This window comes from Lygodium microphyllum, chromosome 3, assembly GCF_053477565.2.
Source record: "Lygodium microphyllum isolate KBCC chromosome 3, Lygodium_microphyllum_v1.1.10, whole genome shotgun sequence".
In the NCBI taxonomy this organism is placed as follows: Eukaryota; Viridiplantae; Streptophyta; class Polypodiopsida; order Schizaeales; family Lygodiaceae; genus Lygodium; species Lygodium microphyllum.
In genome coordinates, this window is record NC_141137.1 from 149,742,038 (window position 1) to 149,760,217 (window position 18,180).

Consider the following 18,180-nt stretch of genomic DNA (forward strand, 5'->3'; position numbering starts at 1 on the left):
TGCTCGCTCTTAGGCGCTTCACCTCTCTCCCCTCTTGTCTATTTTCAGACGATCTACATGGCTATGTCTATTCACCGCTTGCAAAGAAGACAAGGCTGAGGGATACTCTCAATGACTTCAATGACATGCAAAAGATCATTCTTTTATTGTTGCAAAAGTTTTTTTTAAAAAAACACCTTACAATGCATCAACATGCTAATGGCTATTATTGACCAATTAAAAAGATGTAAAATGAGAATCATTGCCCTTTATGGGTAATGCTAACAAAGTGTTATTATATGGAGTGAATCCTTCATAGAGAATAAGAGTTTTTACATGAAAGCATTAGGAGAATAAATTTGTATAGCATCATAAGTTAGGTACTCTAACTATGATGCATGTGATTGACATGCTTAGGCCAAGCCCAAAGGTGGTTGTTTCTAGGCATCAAGAGAATTGACAAACGTATGGACTCGAGACAAATATCAGCCTTGATAGTGGCTACTTTTGTGTCACTTTCACTAATATTGCAAATTTATTATCTTCAATCCAAGAAATGAAAAGGATATAAAAGAAGTGGAAAAGTTTGGAGGTCACTTAGGAGACTAGCAAGGAAAAATTATGTTTGAGTGGAAAGAATCTAACGTTAGAAAAAAGAGAGAGAGAAGGAGAGCAATCCTCATGGTTGTTGACAATTTGGCATGCCTCTCCTATAACATGTAGGAGAAATACTAACAATATATGTCAAATGCAAATGTGCTTTAATTATTTTAAGTGGTAACATTGTGGTGTAACATAAACATGGTTCACTTGCCTTAATAGAAAATGTACTCTTTCAACAAATCGGCCCTAAGACCATGCTATGGTTAGTTACAAACATATTACTTGAAGGGGGTTCAAAAGTTAGTTTCCCCCTATAAGGATACACATTTATAAAGGAGATGATCTCCTAATATAATAATGTGTAATGTACTTCATATAATGTGGAGAATTTGGACTTGTTGACGAGTACTCGCATCTTTTTTTTGGTTATGCATGTAACTATTCCTCCATGTGTTACGACCATGTTTTCAAAAGCATTCTTTTGTGTGTGTGTGTGTGTGTGTGTGTGTGTGTGTGTGTGTGTGTGTGTGTGTGAGGTGAGGGGCTTTCCCACTTGTATGGTAAATGACCAATGACTAAGCCTACATAGGATTCCTTGATTGCATTTATGACATTCCTCCCATTTTCTTTATTTGTTTGGATAGGGAAGTTCCCTTGCCCATACATTGTTCATGCACTTTTGGGAAAACCCTATGATGAATCCCATCAACTACTAAAAGATAAAGGCAAAATTACGATTTCCTAAGTGAGTGATGTGTAAATTCCAATCAACACAAGTCTATCGCCATTTTAACATAAAAAATTCATCACTGCCTTGTGAACTAGACAAGACGGCTACTTATCACATGAATATTTTTCCCCACAAATTTGAGTATGAGTGATGGCAATGAAACTAGCTTCTATTTTGAGCTACACTAAAATGCAAAACTTGCCTAATGCACATCAATCCCATGAACCTCAATTTCAATGTTTGTCCACCCGATTGAGAGGGGCCCGTCTTCGAGCCACTTCTAATCAAGTTTGGGACGAGTAGCCAAACAGGACCAGTGTTCACCCAAAACATTTTTTGGTAACAAATCCCAAACACTTATGCTAGTAGATGCAAAGACAATCTATATTTATTATAGTAAAACAAATATCATGCCTCTAGACAATCCTAAATGCCAATCATGGGAGCATACGAAACCTCCCTAGTTGCTAATTTTTAAAATAAAATTCATCCACCAACTTAGCAAATAAAGGATGATTTCCAACCCTCAAACTTGTCTCTTATTTATTTATTTCTAATCATGTGCACCATCATCACATACTTTCCCATTTTCCTTTTTTGAAAATTCTTGCATGATCACATACCTTACCATTTTCCTTTTTTGAATATTCTTGCATTTGAATCTTTCAATAATGCATGTGTTAACAAGTCAAGACACATACTCTCTTTCGTCCCCTCTCTATTTGTGGCAATGTGCACAAGGATCTCTCTCTCTCTCTCTCTCTCTCTCTCTCTCTCTCTCTCTCTCTCTCTCTCTCTCTCTCTCTCTCTCTCTCTCTCTCTCTCTCTCTCTCTCTCTCTCTCTCTCTCTCTCTCTCATATCACCTAGGTTGTTGACATTTTTCCTTGCTCTTGCCACATCATCTAGCTCACCATGACTTGCAATTGACCTTATTACCTTACTCCCTCTACATCAGTAGATTAAACATCTTGACCTATTGTTGATTGGGTCCCACCTTTACTCATATAGTTGTCAATCATGTTGACTTACCAAGGTGTCCCCTAAAGGTATGGCACCTATTGCTTAGGGTAGCCCTACAATCATGTGTATCATTGCCTATCAACTCTAGAAGCATAATACACCTTAGATATTAAAATTTAAATGAGTCGTTTTATACTCAACTACCCATCCTATTTGTACCACAAGCCACTAGCTTGCTTACCTATCCACTTTGCCACAATGTAGCTACCCATCCTCCCAACAATTAGCAAGAACTTTCTAACCTTAAGCTTCTTAAGTATTGCTGTCACCCAAGGAAACCTCCACAATCAATGAAGTTTGTGAGTCACTCATGATTCCGAGTCATGTGGTGGGTAGCTCTTGTATCCAAGAACCATGTGTCTTGGTGGCTTTTGCTTTCTTAAACAAGTAGCAAATATCTGAATTGGAGTTCGGTGCCCTTCATTGGTCTCCACTATGGTAATGTGCTTGGGCTTTACCACCAAACCCTTGCAATGGCCATAAGTAGGCCAATGTCATTGATGCTACTACCATGGAAGTCCTTCTGGGCTCAGTCGTTCTCATAGTGGCGATGCTTATATCAATATGGTCAATTTCAATAGAGTCCTTGCAATAAGAGCATATGTGATAGTAATTAGGACTGTTATGGAGGATGCCTCCTATCTTGAGATTCTTATGGATTGGACTTGTGGTAAGTAAATGGACCAAAAAATGGATGTAGAAACCACAAATGATGAGGATTATCGTTCTTCTTTTGATTATAATTCCTCATTGACATGACTAGAGCAATTGATTTGTATAAGTTACTTATGAGCAACTCGTCTCCTTGAATTTTTACATTTAATTCACATATAAATTGGGAAGTATATGAAAAGTGGTTATGGAAGCACACTAAGAATGTAGTAACAAGGAGATGAGTGGATTGGACCTTCTTTAAGATCTCTAATTTGTGAGGGCAAACTATCATTAACTAGAGCTTGCCACTTTTCAACAAACTGCATTGTTGATTGTCCTTCTTGCATAATAAACGATACAAGCTTCATCAAGGTAGTAACTTGATGGATGTCATGTTTCTTTTCATAGACATCTATAAACTTGGTCCAAATATCATTTGCAATATCTAAGTTATGTACCATTAGGATGTCAATCATTGTAGTATAGAATGATCCTCATTGAGATAGTTGTATCTTTTTGTTTCAACACTCAAAAGGCATGTTTAGTGTTTGGTCATGATTATTTTTCATATCATCAATAATAAGCCATAAGTTTACATGTGAGAGATAAAGCCACAACCTAAAGTTCCAACTTTGACGGTCAATGTCTATCAAGTTCTCCATTTTGTGTCAATGATAAGAGATCGAGGAGGATTAAGTGCAACTACAACTTAAGTCATGATAATAGATAGTGTCTACCTTGTCTTTGAGAGAGAGAGAGAGAGAGAGAGAGAGAGAGAGAGAGAGAGAGAGAGAGAGAGAGATGCTCCCAAGCTTTGGTACATGAGAGAAAATAGAATGCTAGATTGAGAGTAAAAGTGAAATATAATATTGCATCGTTGTGTTTATATGCATGGGTGTCTCATAAATTTTATGAGGTTGACTTTGCATTTGTTAAAAGGATGGATCCATAAAGTAGATGACTGGATCCATAAAATGATAGGTGGAAAAAGGTAGGTGTATAGAAAAGTTGGTTGGAAAGTAGTGTTGACTATCAAGGCTCACACAGGATATATCTTCCAAAAAGTCTACATGTACTCAATGTATGCATACTTGACTAAAATGAAGTTAATCACATGAACTCAATAACTTGATAAAATGAACTGCATGCTAATTTTGTGCATGCAATTATTCACTACACAGACTTAAAGACTTTCCTACATGCACTTAAATTTCCCACATGCACATAATCTTTCCATAAACTCCTTTATATGCAATTAAAATATGTCCATGTTTCCAATAGGCAAGCACTTAATGACTACATTAACATAGATTTTAGCATGACTTGCATTCTTTATGCACTCAAATTTCCTTCATGCACTTACTTTTAGCATTAACTTGATTAACTACATGCACTTATATTCCGTATGTAATTGAAATACACATAACTACAAGGCTAAAATGGACACCTACATAGGATTGCATACATTAGACTCCTATACATACTCAATTATTGCTATGTCTCTAGATTCAATAGCAAAGTAATGATTGTAAACTTGATAATCATACCCTAAAATCAATGCATATGAGGGAATTGTTGCTAATGTAGAGCTTCATAATGCACTTGAATTGCTTCACCATGAGGGAAACCATGGACAAGAATTTCAAAGATTAGACACCATGTTCATACCAATAATGCAAAAGAAGTACCATCGTGGTCTATAGGTGGATTAAGAAAGACTTGTTGGTTTATGTAAAATGGTTGATAAACTATTACAATAGCATGAAACAAAACCTTATTTGTTGGCCTATTGTAAGCATGAAGTAAGCATACCTTAAGCAATGGTTGATCATAGCATTCTATGGTAATCGAAATTTGTATGTGACTATCATACATAGTTATGGTTGAAACATATATCTAGCTTTCCACTCACATAACTGTCTTCCTAAACAATACATAGTTATGGTTGAAACATATATCTAGCTTTCCACTCACATAACTGTCTTCCTAAACAAGTTCGCATTCTTAGTACTAATAATAATGCACTCATATCCTCAAAAATAGATGTTATTACATTACCCATGAGATAAAAAAGGTAGGCTTGAAATTGGCGAGTAAAGAATCCATATATTTAATTTTATTCATGCAAAACTTGTGCATTCATATGTAAGAAATGTCAACCCCACTTTGTAGGACAACATGAGAGTACACTTTTATTGTGAAAATTATGCATATGAACAAGGGCAAAAACAAGGTCCAAACCTCAACTCATCCTCTTTGGATCGGAATATGCAATCAACTTTACGTGTTGAAGGACCACATTAGGAGAATTTAAGACTCTTAGTACTCAATACTTAATGCACACTTTGTTGCGTGCTTGGTAACCATATTAAGTGGATTGAACATTAATTGGAGTACATGCCATTTATACTAATTTACTAGTTGGCTACATAAAGCAAATGCATGTGTAAGTGCATTTTCACAACCATTGAATGAGAAACTTATTTGGATTTTTGTCAACTATGCACCTAAGGTGAGAGACCAATAACAAGGCAAACCAAAACCTAAAGTCCAAAAGATTATTTATTATAAAAGTTGAGAGGCAAGTCACTTGTAAAACACTTTTCAAAATGTACACAAGTCAACTCACTAGCCCAACTATTTTAATATGTAAACCAACTAATAAAAAACTACAAAACAAGCTTTGTTGCCATGACTATTTTTGGAAATATTATGAGTAAACAAAATGTGTTCTGCAATAGAAGTGCAATAATATGGCTACACTTACATTTGCCTAAATGATGTTCACTGTTTAGACCCGAATAAAAGGGACATCTAATAATTTACTGTTAATCCACATCTTGAGCTAACTACTAAATCTAGTGAGCCTCTATTCTTGAGACTTTAGCTATTATTGCAAGCTAAAGTTTGACAAGTATACTACTAGTCTTATCATCAAGTGCAAGGTTGCGATCATTAGTAAGCAAGAAACTACTAATATGTGGTTGAAGAATTGTTCATGCAAACTTTTTTGGATCTAGTTTGGCCCAACATTCCAATGATTCTAAATGATTAGGACAACTAGAAATTCATCCAAGCCTTCCATTTCGAAATTGATCTCCCACTTCTATCCATCACTATATAGGAGTGTTGCTCCATAGGTATTGGTTTGACTTGCTTGATGAAGCTTTAAAAAATTGCCCCAATTTACCTAGAGTAGTCAATTGAACATGAAAATAATTGATAATGCCCCTCCCGCCCCCCAAAACACACGCACGCACGTGCACGTACACTCTGTGTGTGTGTGTGTGTGTGTGTGTGAACTAGAGAGAAGGCTCTAGTACACAAGAGGCCCCGACTGCCCTTGACTGAAGACTGATCTAAATTTTCGCAGAGTCCTTCCACCAAAATGAAACATTCACATTCATAGTAACTTTGAATTTCATCGAGGCTAATGATCTATTTAGACCATGGGCAGGTTAGACCATCGGTGTGTAATGTATACATGGCAATGATGCAGTCATCCTCCACATAGCATTCAAAAGATGCTTAGACATGGAGCACATAGCACTCAAAAGATGTTTAAACATGAACGCATACTTGAAAATGCTTAGACCTTTACTTCATTGAGAGACTTTTCCCCTGCAATGTGAAGCGCGAGCTTTGTTTTTTTCTTCCCTAAAAGTGGGCTTTTCACCCAAAACTATACAGCTGTCATCAAGTCAGTTCAACTGAGCAACCATAAGAAGTTGATCCTACCCTCCGAGATTATCATCCATATCCCTTATTAACCATAAGCTTGTCAATTCTTACACTCACATAGCATAATATAGCATCTATTTGTGCAATCAGTAATGCAGAACCTCGACCATAATCAGCAGGTTGAACTCTCAGCTGGATGCCAAACACAAGCATGTAAAAGAACAACACTATAGTACACCTAAAAAGAATCACGTCTCAACAAACATTGAGTACTACTGTACACAGTTTGCCAACTCGCTCCCTAAGCTCATGCAACCAAGCAATATTGTCCAGTCCCAAGAGAAGTATGAAGCAGTTGGTGCTTCTGTCCTTGATAAAGGTGCCATACTCTTTTCTTGAATTACAACAAAGCATCCAATTCAAAAAGCTACATACTAATGTGTTATGTTAAAGGATCAAACAGTCTAAATTTCACCTGATGCCAGTTGCTTTTGTGATCTAAAAGAGGCTCCAACGTATAGGTAGACCTGAAACCTGGAACCAACCATAAAGATGCACACATCTGGCTAATTTGAAGAAGCAAGAACCTTATTTGTAGCTCAAGCAATGCTCTGATTGCATTACAGTTCAACATTACCCCAAACTGCAAGCCCATGCCACCATCATTACTGATAGTCAGCGCGGACACGTAAAGGTGCAGGTGGCAGCCACCTTCCAGAGTTGTAGACGTTTTCCCCCACCTTCCAGCCTGGAACATTTGCCATGATTCTTGCCTCCTCTTCCAGGAATTTTTGTCTCTCCCGAACAAATCTGAAAGCAACAATTGCCTACATCCTCATTTTCGTTCTAAGATAATGCAGTGCCTAGCTACTGCCTCATCTTGCTTCTACATATGATAGCATAAGGCATTCAAATTGTAAAAGAACACACCTTGCATCTTCTTCTGCCTGTACAAATGGGACAATTGCCAGACGAGCATTGTGCTTCTCTGCCTTATATGCCCTGAGAAAGTGAGAAATGTTTAACTATCAAGATTATAGGGATAATTATGGGAAAATAAGATGATTAAATTTATTTTCTGGATGTTCAATATTGTTTAATTGCTGCATGATCGAAGCTTGTCATGCGTAGGCCTACATATGACAGTCAATTGCTCATGCTTAATGGTAAGGACTAATGTGATTTGTGATTGGTGCAGCAAATTATTAAAATATGTGCAAGGAATATTTATTGGGCGCTCGAGTAGCGCAGAATTATTTTATAGATACACGGAATTATTTTATAGATACACGCTCTTCAGCGTGATGATTGCATACATTCAGGCAAGAACACCTTGAACCAACATATAAAGGTCAGGTTAACTCTTACAACAAAGTATTACTTCTATTTATATCTGATAGGCTGCCAAGTTGAGGCATTAAAAAGGTGTGCACTCTCCCCCCATGTCACAATGGTGTACCTCACTTTGCTCATATGAGCATGCAATGCCATTATGCTACAGCCAGAGCAATATTGGCTGTCAGTGAAATGTGAGACCCAGATTGCTGTCCTGCACTCTGTATGGAACTACACACTCAGTATCTTTGAGTCCTCATGTTTTCTTTTTAACTTCACAACCAGAACTTGGTCACTATTGCTGCAAGCACAGAAAAGCATTCATTATGCACAAGTAAGAGATTGTTTGTTATAAAAACCAAGTGAAAAATAGACATGCTAAAGCCATTGGACTTGCCCATCTAAGTTTTGTGCAGGCATAGGACTAATTTTATGTACTCATACATCTAAGTTCAAGCAGTTATTTTAATACCTACTAATCCCTCAATTGATGTACACTATATTGTACTCAATCCACGGTATGTCTTTGTACTAACAACTCATGAGCAGTGCATTTAGATGTTGCTTTCTGTGTTTCTCTGTCTAACTTAGCTCTACCATAGCTGCTCAAATGCATAACTTGGAGTTGCAATGCTATCTCCACTGTCATCTATTTAAAGGTTCCAAAGGATTGTTGTTGGGGGCACTTGCTATGAGAGTGCGCAATGGAAGAGAACCACAAACATGTTGAGTGTAAAGCCCCTTTGGGTGTAAACTCCCATTAATCCCATGTGGATAAACTTACGGGTGTGAACATACCCTTTACTTGTACCCTAACATATAAATACATTTTTATTCTTGGTGTACCGTGCAACAGACTAGTACACTCAACATTAGATTCCCTCACTCTCAGCTCTCAGCTCTATCCCTGGTCATCCCTGTCTCACACTCCATACCACTCTCATGCAACAAACTAGTATCAGAGCACAGGTTACAGCCTTTGTGCTTCCCAACAAAGTGCCAGGTTGTGGGATCGACAAGCATAGTTGCCTCCGTACATGGTACGAAACGGTCCGTACGGTACCGTACAGTGCAATTTCGTACGATAAAACTGGCCTCTTTCAGCCACCTGGCCTGCGCATGCTCTTTCCACGTTTCCTGCGCCCCCGCATCCCACGTTATGCGCTTTTCCTGCACTTTGCGCTTTTTGGGGGGGTGGGAAGCCTTGGATACCTCAGCCCACCCCCCTTTTCCAAATTCCAGCCATCATCCATGCAAAATTTAATGCTCCTCTTTGGATTCCTTCCAGGCTCCAGCTTGCAGCCCTCTCTTTGGATTCCTTCTCTCTTTAGACTTTGACTATTTTGAACTTTGAACTTTGACCCTTCTCTCATCTACAAAAGGTGCTCCTCTCCTCTATGCTTCCACACCAATTCAGCAAGCACTTACAAGTTACCATTCTCATCTTCCTCTTTCCCGCACCCTATCGAAGCATTTGCCATTCTCAAAGAGTCAAATCTCATCTCCCATCCCCTCTATCCCGCACCCTATCAAAGCATTTTCCATTCTCATCTCCCATTCCCTCTCTCTCACTCTTGCTCTTTCAACTTTACCCTACAACTTTACCCCAACCCTCGGGCCTCTGAAGTCTCCCTCCCTTTCAACTTTCAAGACTCAAGACTCAAGCTTCAAGAGTCCAGACTCAAGCATCTCTCTCTCTCTCTCTCTCTCTCTCTCTCTCTCTCTCTCTCTCTCTCTCGCCTCTTTATTATTCATCGGCACCATGACTCGTGAGAAGCACGAGGCCTTCAATTTGCATGCGATCCATGTGAAGAGGGACACAAAGAAGTCCAACTCCCACCATTGGACATGCAAGTATTGCGGAAAGCTATACAAGTGGTGCAACTCGACTTCTCCAACACCTTTCCAAGACCGGGGGGCAAGTTACTCCATAGAAGGAGATCCCTCCAAACATTGCAGAGGAGATTCTCACCAAGATGAGAGGGGGATCCACAAGAGGAGGAGGAAGTGGCTTATCGGCACCAACTCCTATGCCTACTAACAAACAATGTGGGCGTATCTTCAACCGATGCAGGAGAGGCCTCTACCATTGGTGGTGGGGGCTCCACATCCGCATCCGACTCCAGTAAAAGACAAAGAGTGGAGGCACATGTCAAAAGATGACGTACCAGCGAGACAGTAGGGTTGGCAGGGAGGAACATGGAGCGAACTCGGCAAACATGGAGAAGAGAAGAGAAGAGAGAAGAAACTCTGATGAATGGAATGATGAAGTTCCGACTCATGGAGTGAATGTGATACAAGGAAACAAGGGTGCCGTAGCACAAGGAAGATGATGAAGACAACTACGAACCACGAACCTCAATGTCCTCCTAAAGGGGTGTGAGGGTAGTGGAGAGGTTGGAAAGAAGAGGTGACGGACTGAATGAATCAGTCATGAGGAATGAATGAGAGAGTGGCCTATAAATAGGCACAGTTACTCTAGGATGGCGCCCCTTTTTGAGGCTGCAAACCCTAAATGCAAAACGGAGAACCACAAAAATGCAAACTGCGAGTGAAGGGTTTCTCAACACCCCTGCAAGAAAGAGAAGCAAACAGCAAGACTGTGATAACGTGGCAGGCTGTACGGCAGCAGGTCTGCACAGGAACAGCAGTCGCCTGGCTGGAATCAAATCCAAACTGCATGAAGAGAGCTGGAAATCAGGCACCAACTGATGGAGACAGCAATGGACAGCTTCGGCTGAGATGTCCTCCACGAATGAGGTGTGGGCAGCAAGCTGCAACACCTGAAATCTGCAAAAACGAGATGTTGATGCAGCGAAAGAAGAAAAGAAGTGGATGCCAAACCCGCCACCGGTCTTTACCTTCACTGGAATGGAGAATCTTCGTTGCTAGGTGAGCAGATCCAGCTCTGATACCATGTCAAAAGATGACATACTAGCGAGACAGTAGGGTTGGCAGGGAGGAATACGAAGTGAACTCGACAAACATGAAGAAGAGAAGAGAAGAGAGAAGAAACTCTAATGAATGGAATGATGAAGTTCCGACTCAAGAAGTGAATGTGATACAAGGGAACAAGGGTGTCGTAGCACAAGGAAGATGATGAAGACAGCCATGAACCACGAACCGCAATGTCCTTCTAAAGGGATGTAAGGGTAGTGGACAGGCTGGAGAGAAGAGGTGACGGACTGAATGAATCAACCGTGAGGAATGAATGAGAGAGTGGCCTATAAATAGGTACAATTAGTCTAGGATGGAGCCCCTTTTTGGGGCTGCAAACCCTAAACGCAAAACGGAGAAACGCAAAAATGTAAACTGCCGGTGAAGGGTTTCTCAACAACTCATGCAGTACTAGAGGGACAATCGTCTCTCTCTCAAGCACCCAGTCATGTGCGTGGATCAGTTGCCTTTCTTAAAGAAAGGCAACGACTTGCGGACATTGAAATTGCACGCATGGTGATTGAGTGCAATCTTACATTCAATGTTCTAAAGCAAGAGCAATAGAAGAAGATGGTAAAAGCCATTGCCAATGTGGGTCCATGTGAAGGATGGACCGGTGCCATATACAACGACATGAGGACGAGAAAGATTGATGAAGAGAAGGAGAGGATTGATAGAGCCCTTGATCCTATTCGGGCCACATGGATAAAATATGGTTGCTCCATTCTCACCGGCGGATGGAGTGATCGTAAGAAATGGGGCATCATTAACATACTCGTCTCATGTCCACTCGGCACTTACTTTTTGCGGGCCGTAGATACCGGCAAGAGGGGGAGAAAAACGACAGGCGCATTCATCTACCGCCATATTCGACAAGCTATCATTGAGGTATACATTGCAATTTGCGTTTTAAATTTGTTTTACTTTCTTTCATTATGATAATATCATGATTCATAATTGAAATTTGATTTATACATAACTTGTAATTTGCAAATTGTGATTGTAGGTGGGCCCCTCAAATGTAGTGCAAGTTATTACCGACAATGCATCGAATTGTCGGCGCATGGGCCGTTTGCTTGAGGCCGAGTTCCCTACCATTGTGTGGACTCCATGTGCAAGTCATTGTTTAGACTTGCTCATGGAGGACATTGGGAAGCTCAAGTGGGTGAAGAGGGTGGTTCGCAAAGCTACATCAATTGTCACATTCTTCACGATAAAGGTAAAGGTGCTTACGATGTATCGTGAGCATAGCACACTTGAGTTGAAGAAACCTTCTTCAACTCGCTTTACTTACATGTGGTTATTGCTGGAGGGCCTTTATAAGATGCGGTCTGTCTTGCACCAGACAATGGTGTCCACTCTATGGAATGAGTGAAATGAGCATGAGACAAAGGAGGCCAAAGCCATGCAACGCTTGTGCCTTAATGAGCAGTTTTGGCAAAAAGTCTGTGCCGTTGTCATTATCATGACTCCCTTTTATAGGGCGTTACGTATGAGGGTGCTTCGAGTGGCTTGCAGACATATGTAAGGCGAGGCTCTAGTAGCTCACATCTTGTGCCTCATGATGACATCCCCCCCTTGCGTACACAGTCGCCACCTAGGGAGCCATCATTTGATGATGATGGTAACCTCATCAATGAGAATGAGTATGAGTCTGTCCCATCATCGGATGCCGAGGAGTCATCTTCAAACTCTTGATGAGCACTCAGATGGTTCTGATGATGATAGTGATATCTCATCATGCATTCATCATTCATATGACATGTCACATAGGTCTCTCTTTTTTTTTGTATCAGATATACTAGACTGTAGTTGTATCGTATGTTTTGCGTAGCCCATGCGACCGCGATAGTCACCCTCATGTATTCATCTTATTCTGTAATGAAATGACTATTTCCACTTTAAATATGTATTCTATGATCTATCACTTAATGATTTATGGTTTTTGTTATTTTAAAAATCATCTTAATTTTTTTTCGTACTAATATCGTACCATACCTTATAAAATCATAAGGTACCAATTAGTACCGTATTTTATCGTACCTTTCGTACCTGACAACTATGTCGACAGGTAGCAGTCAAGAAAACGACCAATACAGGTTGTGTGCATGTGCTGCAGACGGGGCAGGTCGTGTACAGCACGACCAAAACCAGCGGGTGAACACACTTGATGACTAACACAGGTCGCATGTAATAGGGCAACAAGGTTGACCAATGGGCCAGGTAGACTACAATTTGAAAAGTTCTTTTTAATCTGCAACTTTTTCTCTCCTTTCTCTATCAGTTGTTCGCATGCACGAGCACACAATACCATTCTAGTTGAAAATTTTGGGGGTTTTCCCGAATTCGGGAACCATGATCCAAAATAAAACAACTTGACCAAGAAATTGCAAAAATTGTGCTCATTGACTTCGAAAATTTTGGAGTTTTTCTTATATGAGTGAAACTTTACTTATCTAAGTCAAATTTGTTGACATCACACATTTTGACATGAGAATTTTGGGGCATTTGCAAGACTTCGGCAAATTATACTAATTTTTTCCGGTTTTTGCTCTCGGGATCATGTACTAATGCAATCAGGGAATATTAATCGGTAAAATTTTGGGGCTTTTGCTAACATTTGAGAATTTTGGCAAAATTAATGTCTAAAATGTACATTGGGAACATTGCTGAAGCATTCTTGGTGCTGTAAGCAGTGAGACTTATCTTCCATTTGTGAGATTTTGAAGAAATTGTAGAGAATCTTGGTGTTTCTTGTGTATCAAAAGTTGACTTGGTCACATATGTATACAGTACACATGTTGGGCAGCTCCCATTGAGTTGATGTATTCCTGAATAGTCATGTTGCAGTAGTCTTAGTGATCACTTGCAAATCTGGGATTGTTACAAATGTACTTTTGGTGATGCTGCTGAAGTGGGAGTTACCTGGCAGCGATGTATGCTTGGATTATATGCTGAAATTTCAATTGTACTGCTGAAAGTCATCCGTTCTACTGTTGTACATGCACTTGGACTGAACCTTGCTCTTATTAACTGAAAATTTGGGCTGATATTAGCTTAATATTCAGCTCATTGTTTGTTGTCATAAATTGCAATATTGATCTTTGGGTCCATTCCTGAAAAATGGCTGCAAATGCTTCAAGCAGCAATGACACTAAATCCCTTCTTGAAATCAAGAGATTTGATAGCACTGGTTTCGACTTGTGGAAGGATAGGATGCAAGGTATTTTGTTTCTCAAGGATTGTGATGATGCTCTTTTGGAAGTTAAGTATGTAGCTATGATAGATGAGGATTGGACTAGACTCAACAAGAAAGCCATTGCATAAACTAAAATGGTTGTATTTGATGATGTACTTACTGACATTAAGCGTCTTGCTACAGCTTATGCCATATGGAAAAAGTTGATGGACACTTATGAAAATACAACTCTCGTAAATCAAGTGCATCTCATGCGCGAGCCTATAAACATGGAGTTGGATGAGACTAAGCCAACATAGGAGCATTTGAGTGCTTTTATGGGGATTTTGAGCCAGTTGCAGGACACTAGTTTGTAGCCCTTCAATGATAAATTAAAGGCTATTTTCTTGTTGATGACTTTGCATGATAGCTAAGAGTCTTTGGTTGTTTCATTGAGCAACAATCTTGCTTTAACCTTTGATGGTGTTAGAGGCTCTATTCTCAATGAGGAGATTAGAAGAAAGTCTAGTGGAGAAAGCAATGGTTCGTCCTATCATCTTAGAGGCAGGTCAAAAAAAAGGGGTAATGTTAGAAATAAAGGCAAAAGCAGGAGTAAAAGCGGCAAATAGCACTATGTTACTTGCTATCAATGTAGACATAAAGAGCATAAAAAGTCTGATTGTCACTACTACAAGAAAGAGCAAAAAAGAAAAAAACAGCAAGGAAAGAAAAAGAAAGATGACAAGAAAGATGATGATCGCTCTCCCTCAAAAGAAGTTGCAAAGGCAAATGTTGCATCTAGTGTGGTCATTGAAGAGCTCTCTAACACTGAAGAGATACTTATTGCACCCTTATGTAATGATGTAGATGTTATGGCAATAACAAGTGATATGCATATCACTAAAAAGAAGATAATTGATGCCTTACTTTTGGCTCATGATAGGCTGTCTCAATCATGGATAGTGGATAGCGGTGCCTCTTTTCATGTTACTCCCTCTTTGGAGTCATTTTCTGAATACAATGCATGTTGTCTAGGCAAAGTTTACTTGAGCAACAATCATGCATATGAAATAGAGGGTGTAGGCACCATTCACTTGGCCCTTGAAAATGGTCAAGAGCTGATTTTGCAAAATGTCAAATATATACCTAGCATAAAGAAAAGTCTACTATCAATTGGGCAGCTTGATCCGAGAGGATATTTTACTACCTTTGGGTATGGATCTTGGAAGGTCCACAAGGGCTCCATGCTGATGGTTAAAGGCAGCAAAAGGGGGACTTTGTACTATTTGCATTGTAAAGCATTACCTGGCAAGTTATTGGCTATGGCTAAAGTTCAAGCACAAATGGAACTTTGGCACAAAAGGCTTGGCCATATGAGCTAGAAAGGTCTTCAGGTTCTCTCCTCTTTAGGAAGATTTGATATAAAAGGCTTTGGTCTCGACTTTTGTAATGATTGCATACATGGAAAACATGTGAAGTCTCCTTATTACTTTGGTGTCATTAAGAAGTCCAATGCTCTTAACTTAGTACATTCTGATGGGTGCACTATGCCTATCAATTCACATTGGGGTGCATGGTACTTTGTCACTTTTATTGATGATCTCAATAGAAAGTCATGGGTATATGTATTAAAGAGCAAAAAGGAAGTGTCGGACGCCTTTAAAAGGTTTTATGCTTTTGTTACCACATAGAAAGGGCTCAAGTTAAAAGCTATAAGAACGAATAATGGGGGTGAGTATGTTTCTAATGAATTCAAAAAAATTTGTGAGATGCATGGCATTAAGTGCGAGTTGACAACTCCTTACAATCCTGTATCAAATGGCGTGACTAAAAGATATAATCACACTTTGTGAGAGAGTCAGATGCATGCTGTCCACAGCTAATCTCCCGCATCAGTTCTGGCGAGAGGCTCTTAATACTACAGTTCATGTGTACATAGCTCTCCCAATTGTACATTGGAAAATAGCATTCCTAAAGAGGTTTGGTCTGACAAACCTGCTTCATATGACCATTTGTGTGTCTTTGGTTATGATGCTTTTGTACATATTCCTGTAAATCAAAGGACTAAACTAGACATAAAATCCATCACCGGCATCTTCATGGGATATGGAGATGAGGGAGAGATGGGATATAGAGTTTGGCTTCCTCACGATAGGAGGATAGTACGCAATTGAGACGTAGTATTTAATGACGCAAAGTTGCTGAAAAATGCTACACATGGTAACCTTGACAAAAAGAAGGTCAAATTTCAGCATGAACAACCCGCCATTCAACAACCATTAGCTGAAGATTCTATCTTTTTAGATGTTGAAAATGTGCAACAACCTGTTATGCTACAGCCAGAAGATAATGGACAGCAAATTGATACACATGATGGAATAGAACAGTAAGAAGTACATGGTGAAAACCGGTTACAGCAGCAAGAAAATGTTGAAAACCAACCGCCATGTGATGGTGTGCACATACCTAAGGATGTAGGCCCATTGCCTATCAATACAAATCATTGGGTAAGAAGGTCTACACTTGTTAGAAGGCAGCCACAAAGATTTCAGTCATCTTTGGATTGCATTATATTGGCTGATGAAGGTAAGCCTCTAACACTTAGAGAGGCACAGTCGTGTGAAAACAAGAGAACCAAAAAGAGATAAGAAAAATAAAAATAAAAATACAAAATACAAAGACAAAGAAAAGAAAAGGAAAAAGAAAGAAAAGAATGTATTTATGGGAAGCCCAAATACAAGGCACATTTGGATACTAAGGGCTATACACAAAAGGAAGGCATAGACTTCCAAGAGGTTTTTTCACCGGTGGTGAAGATGACTATACTCTGTGTTTTGTTTGCTCTCAGTAAATTGGATTTAGAGTTGAACCAGATGGATATGAAAACTGCTTTTCTTCATGGTGACCTAGATGAAGAGCTATACATGAAACAACTCGAAGGTTCTGCTATTCCAAGGAAAGTGCATTTAGTTTGTAAGCTAAAATGCAGCTTATATGGGCTCAAACAAGCCCCTAGACAGTGGTATAAAAAGTTTAATACCTTTATGCTCAGCCATGGATTCAAACGCAATCATGTAGATCATTGCTTATACACTAAAAAGGCTGATGATGAAAGCCTTATAGTGCTGGTTTTATACGTGGATGAAATGCTAATTGCAGGAAAGCATAAGAGTACTTTACATACTCTTAAAAGGCTTATAGCCAGAGTACAGTATGTTTGGCTAAGAATGCCATATTTCATGCACGTACCAAACACATCGATGTTTGGTATCACTTCATTCGACAGGTCTTGGATGATGGCCTTGTCACACTGAATAAGGTCAAAACCCAAGATAACCCTACAGATGTTCTCACTAAAAGCCTACAAAGGCTCAACATGAGCATTGCTTCAACTAGTGGAAGTTGGATAGTTTAAAGGTATCACTTTGGACCTTTAAGTGGGAGCTTGTTGGATGTAAAGCCCCTTTGGGTGTAAACTCCCATTAATCCCGTGTGTATAAAGTTACGAGTGTGAACACACCCTTTACTTATAACCTAACATATAAATATACTTTTATTCTGTGTACCGTGCAACACACTGGTAAACTTACATTTGATTCTCTCAGCTCTCAGCTCTCAACTCTCAGCTCTCAGCTCAATCCTATCTCGAACTCCATAGCACTCTCGCTCAACAAATTGGAATCATAAATTATAATTCATTTTGTTGCCTTAAGTTTTGAAATCTGGAGTCTTAATTGTGTTAAGCTGTCTTAAGTTTTAACCATTGAGTCTTTACTCTTGAATCTTCACCAGTGAGTCGTGACCTACGTAATGAATCATGATTTCGATCATATGACATGAAGACTCGAAGTTTTGTATGAAATTTGGATATATATTATTGTAGGCATTGATATATTTACATACCCACATAATACCGTATTTCTTTTGGGTATACACTCCAAAACATCATTTCCCCTTTTCTAAAATTTGGCCAAGACTTTGAAACTCCAATTTTTCATGTCTCCGTTTCCCTTGTTTATGAAACTCCTCCGTACTATGGAAGAAGCCATGGCTCATTGACAA

General features: G+C 39.4%; 1 protein-coding gene across 2 annotated transcripts in view; it reads right to left on the reverse strand.

The window, feature by feature from the left end:
* Positions 1 to 6,863: 6,863 nt before the first annotated feature.
* Positions 6,864 to 18,180, reverse strand: part of LOC148039029 (NADH dehydrogenase [ubiquinone] 1 alpha subcomplex subunit 13-B-like) — a 44,024-nt gene continuing 32,707 nt past the window's right edge. The window contains exons 2-4 of one of the 2 annotated variants that reach the window (XM_087674904.1): positions 7,599 to 7,670; positions 7,306 to 7,478; positions 6,864 to 7,202 (exon numbers count right to left, since the gene is read on the reverse strand). In XM_087674904.1, the coding sequence (XP_087531030.1) occupies positions 7,334 to 7,478; positions 7,599 to 7,670 (217 nt within the window). In that variant the 3' untranslated portion in view covers positions 6,864 to 7,202; positions 7,306 to 7,333. Of the gene's footprint in view, positions 7,479 to 7,598; positions 7,671 to 18,180 lie in introns of both variants that reach the window. The other variant, XM_087674903.1, reaches the window with a different exon arrangement.